At 40.3% G+C, this 14,817-nt stretch overlaps 1 protein-coding gene across 1 annotated transcript in view; it reads right to left on the bottom strand.

The window, feature by feature from the left end:
• LOC126395590 (guanine nucleotide exchange factor VAV2-like) overlaps positions 1 to 14,817 on the bottom strand; it is a 256,273-nt gene that overhangs the window by 49,673 nt on the left and 191,783 nt on the right. The window contains exon 4 of the mRNA XM_050053176.1: positions 7,987 to 8,055. Within this exon, the coding sequence (XP_049909133.1) occupies positions 7,987 to 8,055 (69 nt within the window). The remainder of the gene's footprint in view (positions 1 to 7,986; positions 8,056 to 14,817) is intronic.

Raw genomic sequence — 14,817 nt, 5'->3', positions numbered from 1 at the left:
CATCCTCCCATGACCCTCTACCACTGTGCCAAATCTCACATGGATTGACCAAGTCAGTGCGGAGAAAAACGTGGAACAGACACACAGACAGAGTTTTCGTCATTATATAGTAAGATCATTAGAATAGAATAATAGTAAAAACTCAATTAAAAAAAAAAAAAAAAAATAGAAGTAAAGGAATACAGAATATGCTGGTTTCTGTCATCAGTATCTATTCAACTTGTCTATGGCAAATATTCTTTTGATTAGTGATGACATTTAGCCCCTTCCGCTTTCCCAGCTTGTTATTTAGTCAATGTCCAATACTCCTTTGGTCCAATCAGTAAAGTCAAGGTACTTGTGATGCTTTTCATCAATGATTATTGATTGACTGCTACATTACACTAGTGTGTCTGAGGGCTCATCAGGTTTGCACAAAAGATTCCTATCAACAGGTATTTCATTGCCTTAATTTTGATTGTCTATTTTTCCTAATCGCCAAGTCTCTCTGATGTGAGGTTTGATTTTATCTGTTGGTGCCAGATATGCATTGTAAGACTGCTTGCTTTTATTTATATTGTCAACAACTGGATGTCATCTCTGCCCTTTTTCCTGATTCGCTTTCCTTCTAAAGCACTGTCCACTCTGATAAATATCCACCAGAGGAATCTGTATTCCAATGACAGCGTACAGCTCGTTCACTTGTCCTGATTGTTTTAGATAATCAGAGTCTCCAGACTGCTTTACATTCCTAATTGGTGATGTCATTAGTGAACCTCACTGTCAATACGCATTGATCCCAAAGTCAAATAACTATAATGAACCCCATATCAAGATCTCACTGCAATAACGTGTCTACATCTACATATTGTACTGGGTTTCGCAGAACCAAAGAGGCAGCTGCTAATGAAAAATGACATGCTTGCTTTGAAGCTTAGAGTGTGTGTCTTGTCCTTCTGTCTTAGTGAGGACCGATCTGAGTTTTGAACGGTGATAGCGAGAACATTTGGATTGTTAAGTCAATCTTTGGTCTGGTTTGTTTGAGGGTAAGGACTTGGTCTTGTGATTGATTGTTTTCCAATATTAAAGGTGAGTATAATGACCAATTGTTAACCTCTACTAACCTCTATAAACATTTGCCCAATATTTCATACATCTGCAATACTGGACGTACGTTATGACATTCATCAGCTGCCCAACAAAGGTGTCTTAGTCGTCACTCCAGTTGTTAAAAGGTTAGGACTTGGTCTTAAGGTAGTAGGGGTTAGGTTTATTGAATTCATGTTGATATTAAAATAACCACGTAAAGCACATTGTGACTTTGTTGTGAAAGAAACTGTGTGAACAAACTGTCCATTTCCTGTTGATCTTTCGTTCGTGTGAAGGCAATTACTTGGCGACAAAAGTCTGTCCCTTTTTATCTCAAGGTTAGGATCAGGTTTAGATTGACGATAGATAGTGGTTAGGGTTTTGGCATGCTGTATTGATGGTTAGGGTTAATGTGTCAGGGTACCAAGGCTTGCATAAGTAATTTAAGTGTGTGTGTTGATAGAAAGTCAAATAGTGAGAAAACAGAAGGACATAACTCTTGCCTTAACTACTTGCGTCCCTATGTGTCTTGGGCTTTAGCGGACATTAATAAATCATTCAAATGCACTTTGTGTGTGTGTGTGTGCTTGTGCATGTAAATGCATCTCAATGCATCAGTGAGATAGAGAGTGGGTGCTCATGAATTAGGTCTGATTTTCTGTCTGATTACACCGTGACAGGCCAGAGGGTGTCCAGTGCATTTGCACGCAATTGGCCCGTCAGCCTCCGCTCCCAGACCTCAATGACATAGAGTTACATCAGTGCAGAGGAGGGACGGTGTATGACTCACCATATCACAGCTACTAAGCATGGGTCCCTGAAGGCTTGGCTGCCTTGCAGGTTTCTATTTAAATAGTATTATGTTATTTTGAATACAGGACATTTCTTTCATTAGATATGTGATGTACTGTGGGGGCACCTGCAGCTTTCGTCCCTGAACAGCATCGTGATGCTGCCACGTAGCATCTGTATAGCTGATGGACTGAAACAGAAAACTGAAAAACACCGCATAACTAAGGTCCCTCAAGGTTGCGTGTATCACTATACCTCACAATGCAGCCATGGTGGATGGAATGGACATACTGATGCCTTATCGTCAGTGAAGCCAAGTGTGGCACTTCAGGAAAGGTCATATGGCCATCAAACTCAAACGCCTATATCTTACCAGGAGGATAGGGTTTGATATTTGATGCTTTGATATTCCACGAGGTTGCGGATACAAGCAGCCAAAATGAGTTGTGGCTGGGCTCAACCTTAGAGACAGGGTAAGGAGCTCGGAGTAGAGCCGCTGCTCCTTCATGTCGAAAAGGGTCAGTTGAGGTGGTTCGGGCATTTGATCAGGATGCCTCCTGGGTGCCTCCTGTTGGAGGTGTTCTTGGCACATCCCACTGGTAGGAGGCCCTGGGGCAGACCCAGAACACGCTGGAGGGATTACATATCTTGTCTGGCCTGGGAACACCTCGGGTACCTCTGGAGGAGGTGGAAAGACGTCTGGGATGCTTTGCTCTGCCTGCTGCCCCTGCGACCGGACTTCGGATAAGAGGTTGAAAATGGATGGATGGACTTTGATATTCTGTTTGCACTTATGGAAGGTTTACAGGACACATCCGAGATACCAGTGGTGTTGGGATTGTAATGGGGAGCATGACTTCTATCCATGCCGAACTTCATGGAAACTGTCTGTAGTTGTCAAGACACCTGTTTATCTACCTAGTTATCTACACTGCTTAATGCTGAACAATGTAATCAATATATTCTTACTGGCCTAGCTACAAAAATAATTTCTCCAGAGTGTGGTCATGTGATGATATGAAGTTGGGAGTTAATACCTTGCAGTAAATGGTATCTCGCCTGAGTCCCATCCATTTTCAGGCTATTGACTTTTCATGCCGACCTGCCCGAGGGATTAATGGAGCAAAATAAACTGCAAAAGAGTGACACAAAGGGCTTGTGACACTGTTTGCTGCGGAATGGAAATCTATGTGTGCCTTCCGCAGAGGAAAAAGTCCCTTGGCGACTGTGCCCGATCCGCCCCCATTTCATGCTTTGTCAACTCCAGGATGGAGTCATTCCAGACAGGGAGGACTTTGAGTTAAGCAACGCGAAGACTTGACATCGCAAAGCCAGAGGGAGGAAGTGCAGATCAGGTTTACCACATTAACCCAGGAGACCTCAATTAGGTACAGGCTGGCTTCTACCTGACTCAGACGCTACGGCAAACAGATATGGTACTGCAGAATGCATGCTTCACACATTCATATACATGCACCTATCATATAATCTCAATGGCATTCATAAACAGCTGTCATTTCCAAGTGAGCTCATGCTGACAGCTTAAGCCTCTATCCACCTCCCTGACATGAATTCCTCTGACATGATATTGTAAATATGGAAATCGTCCAGCGAGGTAAGTGACCTCTAAACCTCGAACGTGATACACGGCCATCCACAAATGTTCATGCATATATTTACATCCGTATCACACACAAAAGCCTGCAGTATCTAATAAACGAGTCAAATGTTTAAGTACAGTGTGCCATCATTACATTAGTGGGTAGTGAACTTCCAGCGATCCTCAGAGACCTCTCAGGGTCCACCAGTTCAAGTCTTTTAGCTGCTTCAGATTAAAATGAAAGGTTGATCGATCTTTTGCTGCCCGGGCTGCTGGAACAGTCTTCCATTTAACGTTTGGTCCGCTGGCATGATCTCGGTTTTTAAATCTCACCCCAGAATCAATTTTTATAGATTCCTTTCCATTGCACTTAGTATCCTTTGTCGTCTTATCACTGAACTTAATGATGCCATTTTATTGATTTTTATGGCTTGCCATTATTTTGCTCTTCTGCCTTTATTTTCTCACACTAAATATTTTTGGTGACAATATTGCTCTTTTATTCCTTACATGCTGTTGTGTTTATGACACCATATGTCCTGTCACTGTATTATTTTCCTCCTCTGGGATACTCTTAAAAATAACTGCGTCCATAAAAACTCACTATTATTACTGTGGTAAGATCATCGCTGTCCTTCCCCTCACTCATGCAGTTCAGTCATGCACCCGTTTTAAATTATGCATGCATCAATATTTCAGGCTAATTAATAAGTCTTTGAGAACAGGGTTATTGCTAGTGTGGCCTATGTGCTAAGTGTGTCCAACTGTATTAGGTGCAGGACCTGCTGATGAATCAATTATGCGTCTGTCCGCTGATGAAACGAAATGTATGCATGTTCTTTGTAAAAGGTCAAGAGCAGCCGTGCTGCTGAGCGGCATGATTAATTCAATAAGAGCCAGCCTTATGCACCTACAGGTTACACAAAGAGCACTGTGTTACAACACCGATGACCATTTCAGGAAAAAAAAAGTGATGAACTCAAGCTTCAAGCTCACGGAAACTGCTACCACGGTTACAGGGGCCAAAACCCATTAATGGAAAGGGGAGATTTGAGGTTTGAGGCAAATTATAGACACAACCACCAGCTGTAGAAATAATATGGTATAGAACATGCATCACAAGATTACTCTCATGCTTCCTTGCTTTACTGGTGGACTTGGTGACACTTGCTGCTGTGCACTCGCTACAGCCACTTTCAAAAGTAATTAAATTGAAAGAAGTTTTCTACCACTTGAAAGACGTTTTTTCCATAAAACAAGGCTGTCTGAGCAGTAGAAAGATGCAAATACTTGCAAATACTAGTCCTCGGAGTAGATGATGTAAGACAGACGCCTACTGTATGTTCTGTTCTTTCTATGAGCACTTTTTTTTCTAAATGAAATCTTTTAATGAACATGTTTTCAGTATTTCATCTACTCTCTTCACAACCGTTAACTAATTATTCTCCATTAATCTGAGTCGAGTGGCTGCTGTCACCGCTGGAACCGCTGCCAACCCCGAGACCCTGCGACTTTCCTTCACACCCAGCAAAAAAGCCACCCATCCAACACACACCAAACCGGGCAGGCAGCCACAGAGGCAGCCGCACCAGAAGCCAGAGCAGAGCTGGTGTAACCATGGCAACGGGCAGAGTGACATGGGGCTGCACGCTTATGTAATTAGGCAGTTAGGGTAAATTGGAAGAAGTGGCAATCAAACTTGAAACATCGCAGGATGTGTGCTATACACATGATGAGTAGAGAATTGTTATGTATTTAGATACGCTTATTAATATGTAAAGCAGTTCATATGTATTTATTTTTACGATAAAAACACAGTTAAAACTAGATATAAAATGTCAATAATTCAGTTTAAAGGCATTTAAACTACTCATTTTTACTGTACAGAGCTTGAATGCATCATGATGCAACTCAATGCAACCTCTGTGAGCTAACGACAACTAGCTGTCCTCTTCCCAATTTTAACAATGATTTTAATGTAGCATTATCAGGGAAACAACAGAGTGCGTCCTCTGGCTCGACAGTAGTGACTTTACAGTGTCCTTTTGTCAAACACAATTTCTTTTGTATACGATACAAAACAATATGATACACTTCATTGTCCCCGTAAGGAAATTCGTCTTGGACTCAGGGGCTGCACAAGTATTGCTGCCTCACAATAATAGTCCAAAGGAAATAAAGCATACACCATAAAAACACATACTACACATAACATCACTGCACGCAACACCAACAGAGCATCATACTGTAAACAAACACAACACAACCCCTTAATTGAGGTTGGCACAAATTCATTTTTAATAAGACTTTAAATTTGGGCATCCTGTGTCGTCTGCCTGAAGGTAAATCCCTGGGATGACAGGACACTGGCTGCTATTTGCCGTCTCATCACACAACAGTGACATCACAGAACCCATTTGCCAAACAGTCACTGCATTCTTCTTGTACCTGTTCATTAATTAAGGTTTGTGGGCCACAGTTTCGAGCCCTGCTTTTTAGCCTGTGCAAAATTTATTTGACACAATGGGAAAACATCAGCCGCTGCCACCCATAAGTGTCGTCTTATTTGTATGGAGCTTTTTTCCTATCTTTATTCAAGAGAATAAAGATAGGAAAGTTTGAGAGCATTATTTATTGATTTCACGCTCAGATTTTGTAATATTGCTCCTCAAAACCCTGTCCTCACACTCAAACAATCTCTGCTTGCATTTAGATCTACTCTGTTTCTGCTCACACTCAGATACCATGTTGCTTGCACAGATTTCCTGCTCCAGCTTCAGCTCTTCTCCTCGCGCTCAAGCTGCTTCTGTGGGCTCGTGGAATTTCTGCTCTCAGATTTCTGCCCTGCTCTTAGATTTTTTTGTGTAACAACCCTGTCAAAATCCCCCAACCAACAGAACTCCAGGTTTATTGTTGACCAATGAAATGATCCCTGCCTCCCTCCGGGCGCGTTCACTTTAGAGCGTGCCGTCCGGGCGGGTACTTGTTAACTGGGTTCAATTAACAGTCCCTTTATTCCAAAAGTTGTACAGAAAGCAAGGGAAGAACATTTAACTAGAGCACTTGGAGAGCGCAGACCTCCGCCAAGCAGCTCGGATTTCCCGTCATTTTATTATTTTATCCACTTCGCTTCAACCGATCACCACCAAAATTTCATCATCTGTTCCTTGTTCCATTGGGGTCCGCTCATAATTCCGACATCCCATTGTTCTGAAAATGACCCATTGTTCCGAGATCTCAATGTTTCGACACCCCATTGTTCCGACCATATTAAACCCATTGTTACGAAGTCCTGTTGTTCCGAAATCTAATTTTTCATTGTTACAAAATAACTGTTTCATGGTTAAGGTCTGGTTAGGTTTAGGCACAAGAACTACTTGGTTATGGTTAGGAAAAGATCATGGTTTGGGTTAAAATTATAACTTTCAACATCGTTTCTACTTCCTCAAAACAGGGCGACCGTTGTCGTCAGGGCAACAGTAAACAACATGACAACACGGTCTCTTGCTGCTTGTTTTTTCAACTTTTTGCATTGCAACATAAAGATTTCGGAACAACGGGACTTCGGAACAATGGGTTTAATATGGTCAGACCAATGGGATGTCGGAACAATGGGTAATTTTCGGAATAATGGGATGTCGAAATAATAGGATGTTGGAATTATGACATGGCACCGTTTCATTATCAACCTTTCCTGAAAATTTCATCAAAATCCATTCAGAACTTTTCGAGTTATTTTGCAGACAAACAGACAAAGGCCGGCGAAAACATAACCTCCTTGGCGGAGGCAATAAAGCCCTGGAGGGCAGGAGTGGATGAACACAGTTAAAGAGTACCCAACCGGATGGGACGCTCTAAAACTAAAGCGAGCGCACCCGCAAGGAGGCAGGGATAATTTCATGTCAACAATAAACCTGGCATTCTATTGGTTGGGGGATTTTGACAGGGTTGTTGCACAAAAAAATCCAAGAAGAAGGGCAGAAATCTGAGAGCAGAAATTCCACGAGCACACAGAAGCAGCTTGAGCGTGAGGAGAAGAGCTGAAGCTGGAGCAGGAAATCTGTGCAAGCAACATGGTATCTATTATTACTATTACTATTACTATTACTATTATTGTGAGGCAGAAACCAAATATGCTGTTTACATGACCTGTATCAAAATCGGAATATTGCAATTTATTAGGGATAGTACTGGAATAGCATGTTAGCATAGTCAATGACCTGTCTTGATGATGTGTGTGTGTGCGGTCATGTTGTGTGAACAGAAATATGTTTACACAGTCAAACAGTTGGGACTTGTCTGCTGTTTGAAGACAAAAAGCTGCTCCCCACAAGGTAAACCATTACATTTTAGTGTCTAGATCTGATTTTTGTTCAAGATTAGGGTTAGGTTTAGGTTAAATAAAGGTTAGAGTTGGGGTAACACACACAGGGGAAGACTCCGGAGAATGAATCAAGGTTAATAAAACTTCGTAAGTGACAGAAACAAGTGTGTGTCTGTTTGTTTGTGGTGGAGTTTATACTTACTCTGCGAGCTCCTCGAGACTCCGGTACACATCATCCTCGTTCAGAGCTGTGTCTTCTGATGGGAAGGGCCTGGTACACACACACACACACACACACACACACACACAAAGAAAAGTGAGAGAAGATATAAAATATTAGTACACACACCGGAGTGTCCCAGGTAGAAAAATAACCAGTCAAAAAACGGCATGTTCTATCTGCCAGGTTGTCACTCTTCGCTCCATCACTTGGGCAGCAGAACAGCAGGATGTATTCAACAGAGGACCCCATCAGTCACAAACAACATTGTCAAAACACATCAACACACTGCTGCTGACAGATAAAAAACCCGGCATCTTCACACTGCCAACTTTCTCAGGGAATTCAGGAGGGAAAACAGCCTCTTTTTTCAGATGGATGGCCAGGTGCTTTTAAATCCTCTCGGGGGGTTTGGGCAGTTTTCAAGGACCCTCAGGGACAATGCAGAGCGATATGAAATATTGAAAATGACAAAGTTTAGAGCTGTCATTTTTTTCACACGGCAAAAGTGACCTTCTCTTCTTCTGTGTACACTTTCCTGTTGTGAAACATTATGGTTATGAGACGCTCTCCAAGCTCATCCCGATGCCTCTTCTCGAATGTCTCCTTCCAGCCCACGCAGCGTCAACAAACGCGATACTCCTGGGAAGTAGCGGAGCATAAAAATGGATGACTAATCAATTAGCCCATTAAACAGGGTGGATTTATTTCTAATCTTTTTAAAGATATCTGCTTTCTGCAAACATTATTGTGAAGTGCTTGATTAGATCTCGATCGGCCAACCGTGTTTATGATGTGTTTTTTTTTTTCCTTTCACGAGAGCTGATTGCTACAAATTATAGCCTATTAGCTTAATGCTGTGCGCAATTGAAGCTCATTAAATCAGTGAGGTCACGATCGGCGCTAATCATCAACCATGCTAAAGTTACTGAAACGGAAATAGGGTGTATTATTAAACTAATCCCTCTTATGCTGGATTCATTTTAATAATACAGGCTATTTTCGTTAAGCTCTGAGGATGGTAAAATGTTTTATGGGGAAAAAATAAACATTTGGGGAATAAAACTGTAAAATGTATTGGTCATTACCAGCTTTTAAAGCACCCAAATGCCTCAACGCTGTGACATATTTTCAGTTTAAGGAGTTTGTTGTTAGTCTTTAGACCTGTCTGTTTGTTTTCACCATGACAGCAGCGTACTGCTCTTACCATCCTCTCCTCGAGCAATAAATCCCACACACGGCAGGAGCCAGCGGTGGTTGCTGATACAGTAAACAGCCCTGTAAGGTTGACCTTGACTCTCTCTGAAGCGGCTGAATAATGTAACTACTGAACACATGATTTGTTTTCTTACTGTCAAAGAGCCACTGGAGACACACACATACACACGCACTCAATGGACTCCACCATTATTCCATAAAGAGATGGAGAACATAGCGAGGAAGGGTGGGAGAGGAGCGAGGAGCAAACTGCGCCCACGTGTTTGACTAATAATCAGTAAACAGCAACTGCAGGTATGAATTTTGGTTTACTTGTTTCATTCTCAACAACAAACTAAGGCATTCACAACATCTTCTAGGGTTATTAACACTATGGGGAGTTTTACTTTAAAAAAAATTGCAACACAATTTAGGGAACATCAAGTAAAACTTTTGACCTAAATGTGGCTTCTTCAGTGTTGATAGAAATATATAATATCCCTGCACAGCTACAAGTCATATTTTAATCACTGACCTCATTGGTTATTACTACATAAATCAAAAACGAAAAAGGAGAGTGACATGTGACCAAAAACAAAGAGGAAAAAAATTATAAACACTGTCTAGTCTTTGTTAAGTAGAAATGTCAATGCAATGTGTGATATACCACATTCAAGACGTTCGGTTCAACAACAAATCCCGACGCTTCCAGGGCTGCATGAGCTGACAACTGCAAGATTTGTCTCTTGACCAACAAATCCTGTGTCCAAACTGTGCATTTTCAAATAATGTGAGATGAAATAAAATTGATAAATAAATAAAATAAAGAAAACAAAATAAAAATAAAATAAAATAAAATTAAATTAAATGAATTAAAATAAAATGGTTAAGCCTTTTGTCATAAATATGATTAGACATTTTCATTGATTTAATCATCTTTGTTTCTTTAATTCTACACATCCTCACATCCTCCCACCATTTATCTCTTTTATACTACCGTATAAAAAATTGATCTTATTATCAGTCAGAATGAGCCTTAAAGGAATAAAAATGGAAGGGTTATTGCTGATTGAAGAAACGTTTTAATACTTTAAATCTGAAACCATTTTGTCAATGGCAGTTTGTGTAAAAAGTCTCCCCTTTGAAAATAACTAAAATAAAGTTGAGATTCAACATGGAGCTGCATTTTTTTTTCAATATAGTCAATAAGCACACGTACACAGTATGATAACCATCAACGTATTTATCACAGTATACTGTGAAACCTAATGTGAAGCACTTGGTCACATGTTTTGGAGGAGGTCTGGTCTTTATGTGGATTCTTGAGGAAGAGTTTTGTGTGTGTGTGTGTGTGTGTGTGTGTCAAGGAAGATCAAGGATCAAGGAACTCTTTTGTTGCTCAGTCTGTCAAACTATGAAATCAGAGTTTGGGTTCTAAGTAGCCTCAGTGCACCTGAGTCAAATGTTTCTGACAAAGCAAAATCAAATCAACTGATAATACATGGAGGTGGTTGCTGCTAATCGACATAGCCTCAATATGAATAGATGGATAAAAAGTGAATGTCTGTGCGTGTGTGTTGTAGCTGAATTTGAAGTGAGCTGGGGGATGATGTGGAGAGTTCAGTGTCAAGAGAGCACAGACGTCACAAAGCTCTGATAAAAGCTCTCCACTCTCTGTAAGCATTCAGCTCTGAAATCCTTTGACTGTCTAATCCCAAAGTACGATCAGAAGACTGAGGCTTTTTATTGAGATACCACACACTGACCTGCTGGTGTGTGAAGGCCAAATATCTCACTTAATGACGGTTACAGTGTGAGTGTAAAAGAAGCGATAAAAAGTAGTCTGCTGTATCATTTTCGCAGTGTACATGTGCACGTTTGTGTATGTGTGTGTGACGCTGTGTGTATCTGTGTGACACCAGCAATTAGCCCGTGTGTAATTAAAGCAGTGGTCACACTAAAAGACTGCGTCAGCCATCAACTTAATGAATGCTCAGCTAGATAGTCAAAGGTCAGCTGGTCACCCTCAGGCGCACACACACACACACACACACACACACACGAACATGCAAATAATCCTGCAAACTCCACAGTCTCTAACCTTTCCATGTTCAAGTAGTCGACTTCATTAAAACCTCTGTATATCTAAGAACTAATTACAAGTACCATTATTAAGAAATCATAATACAAAAACGGCCTCATCTGATTTATGTAACTTTCTCACTCACTGTTATGAGCAGAGACACAGCGCACAAGTTGCTCCCCCCTGAGCGTAATAACACACCCACATCTTATGGCCCCCTCCAATGAAATGTGCATTATATTATAAGTTATTAATGGAGTCCCGCAGGGCTAAATTTAATTACATAGTAGTTTGCGGAGATACGCACTCATAAGTATCACCTCAGAGTTGTTTTGCGGAGCCAAGCATGGCCCAACGCTGCCGTTTTCATTTCGCCTAAATGGCACAACCAGGTGTAATTGAACTGTGTTTATAATTTCATCAGGGCTCCAATGATGAGCAGTCTCCTGGCTATTCAATAATGCTCTATTGTCTTCCCTGCAAGCGCCCTGCTTCTTGTTCTTCAAGCCTATACGCTGTGCGGTGAACCAGGGTGAATGTTACAGTACTTGAAAGGTTTTTCTATGTAATTACATGTCTATTGAGAGAAAACAAAGTGAATTTGTTTATCTTTTAAAACTTTAATTAGCCCCTACCACTGGTGTTGTCCAAAAGTCCTCCTAATTTGGCTTATTTAAGTGTTTTATTTTATTTTATCTGTACAAAATAGTACAACTAATTCTTTCAGGTAAAATGAGAAGAATACTGATGTCTTCATTGGTTTAGATGTGGCCCACAGCTTTCTCCAGGAACATCAAATAAGCTGTGTGTGCCCAGCATGTAAATTAACATATGTGAAAGCAACATTTCTCCAGTTAAATCTTGGTTAAAAGAGGTTCAGTTAGGTCTTATTAAGTCTAACCTATGATGAAAAATGTAGTCAGTGACCCTTTTCCCATGACAAAGACAAGCTAAAAAAAGCTCTTTGACAATAAAAACTATGACAAAATGTAGTTTGGTTTTCGTCCAAGACGAAACTAAAATGTTAATGGTGAGCTATCAAACATTTAAAGAAAAGGAGAGGAAAGCAGGATGATAAATCCTTATGAAACCTATTGGAAAAATGTTTTAAAGTAGGAATCCAAGATAGGCTGACTAAAAGTACTGACTAAAATATGATGACTTTTTGTGACTTAAAACGAAACTAAATCCTGCTGAGTTGTCGTTGATCAAAACAAGACTAAAACTATGAAGGATAAAAATGATTGAAATTAGACTAAAACTAATAAAGCAATTTTGTCCAAAGACTGAGACTAAAAATCTACTCTAGTGGAGGTGTCTGTAACCAAAGACTCATTTTCTGATATAACCTGTTGTAAATCAGTTGTGTCACCTTTTTCTGTCTTTAATTTTATCTACTGTTATAGGTTTATCCAAACATCTCTCTCCATTTTCGATGGGCAACACTGTACTTTTGTGTTTTGTTGGTTTTGTTGTTGTAGTTCTGCATCTCCATTGTTTGCTGTATTTCACAAGTCGATTAATTATGACGTTCATTCTTAGTATTCATAGTACTCACATTCATTAATTACAATTACCAGTATTATCTTGGAAGTCTTTTACTACGTACAGTACATCGGTCAGCAGGAAATGTAGAATTGTGACAACGTAAAACTTCAATTAATAGACCAGGCTATTATTTGCTTAAATCACTGAAACCACAGGCTAATAGACCTTTTTCACGGCAGACATTTTGACATGTCAGAGTGGGAGCAGCACAGGTGTATTCAATTACATTAATGACAGCTGCGTTCCATTTAGGGCAGATCCTGGTATTATCCATGTAGGCTAACCGTTACTAGCTTACTGGGACACTGAATGGAACTCAGCCATCCATAATGTTATCAGTTTCACCTGTGCTTTTCCTACTGACACAAGTTAAAATGTCTGCTGTTAAAAAACGTCAATATTAGCAGCAGGCGTCTATTTGGGACAGGCCTTTAATTTCTTTCACACAAAACTGTTACTCATTAAGATCGGAAAAGACAATCAAATTGCTTATTTAAACCAGTATGAATATTACTTGTATAAAAATCAGGCTTCAGATAATATATCAATTATGAATAATTAATTTAATCTAGCTCCGAGAGACAGCACATCAGAGAGAAAGTGAGTTACGACACCCAGCATACCGACACAACACCACTTTATCTGGTTGAAACAATATTCATAACTTAGATCAATATTTCATGAGAAATTCTTTTGATTCGATAAAGAAATATGAATAATTTACAGGGTACTCAAGGAATGCACACATAATTTGAGGTAGCCAACAACCCGGTTTTATACCTCCGAAGACCGTCTATTAAAAACAAAAAAAAAGAGCTGCTTGGCAGCAAGACCAGGCATCTAATTGAGACAGGCCTTTATATGGCAAAATGTGTAGCCACACCGGGCTAGTTAAGGGGGCTCGGCGTTTAATTGGGACTACGCTTTTAATTGAAGTTTTACGGTGTATTTATCTACAGGCCAGAATCAAATTAAACATAAATAGAGAATAAAGAATCTATTTACTTAAAAAAAACCTACAAAAATCTTTCAAGGAAAAACTCAGAAGGGAAATCATGGACCCATAAATTAAAGCTTGTTTTTTCATTCTGCCATGTGAGGAAGCTTTGAGGGATTTGATGTGTGCTTTTTTGTGTAATTGTCTCTTTTGTTGTTTAAATTGATTAACTACATTTAAAAAAAATAATAATACATGTCTTGGGCACAAATAAAAAAGAGATACATCATTTCAATGACGCTTTTCTAGTTAAATAACAATCAACCATGACACCACACGAAGACAAATGTTACCTTTTGTACTTCATAATTGAAATAAATGAGGGCCCATGATTCACATTCTAGTCCTGTGTGAGCCAGCTCTTCACTCCCCCCCCCCCCCACTATCCTGCCTTTCCTCAGTTGATTTCACAGTCTAATTTCTTTTTCTCTCCTTCCTTCCTTAAAGCCAGTGCTGGCATAAAGGGAATGTGTGCTGGACAAAGCCGCAGTGAGCCGGTCCCATTGATCAACTATTGTCGAACAGCAGAACAACAGTGTAGTCGTTAGGTGTGAGCGCGGCTCAAATGGTCAGCGTTGGAAGCAGTTTCATGTCCCAGGACACGACTTTGTTTCTGCAGGGGTCGATAAATCGCTGTAGCTCCAGCGAGCTAGTGCACTTTGCTACTTATTGTACCAGGCCTGTCTATAAAAATCTCTGCTTTTGCTCGGGGAGGGTGTGTGTGTGTGTGTGTGTGTGTGTGTACAAAATAACATATGAGAACTTCTTTCTTTGCACGTGTCAGCTTTTATTACAACATTTACGAGTGACATTAGCACACGCATTAAATCATGGATGAAACATGAGGAGTGGATGTGCATTGGGATAACTGCATACTAATGTGTGTGATGTAATCCACGGGTGTAGAAGACAGGATGAGGAAAATAAGGCAGGGAGGGAAAGTGCATTCTCCTGCTGTGCACTGCAACGTCCTTATCTTGAAAACAAA

Source organism: Epinephelus moara, chromosome 9 (assembly GCF_006386435.1).
Source record: "Epinephelus moara isolate mb chromosome 9, YSFRI_EMoa_1.0, whole genome shotgun sequence".
NCBI classification, from domain to species: domain Eukaryota; kingdom Metazoa; phylum Chordata; class Actinopteri; order Perciformes; family Serranidae; genus Epinephelus; species Epinephelus moara.
Note: the sequence above shows the minus strand (reverse complement) of the source record. Positions and strands in the feature narration are given on the sequence as shown.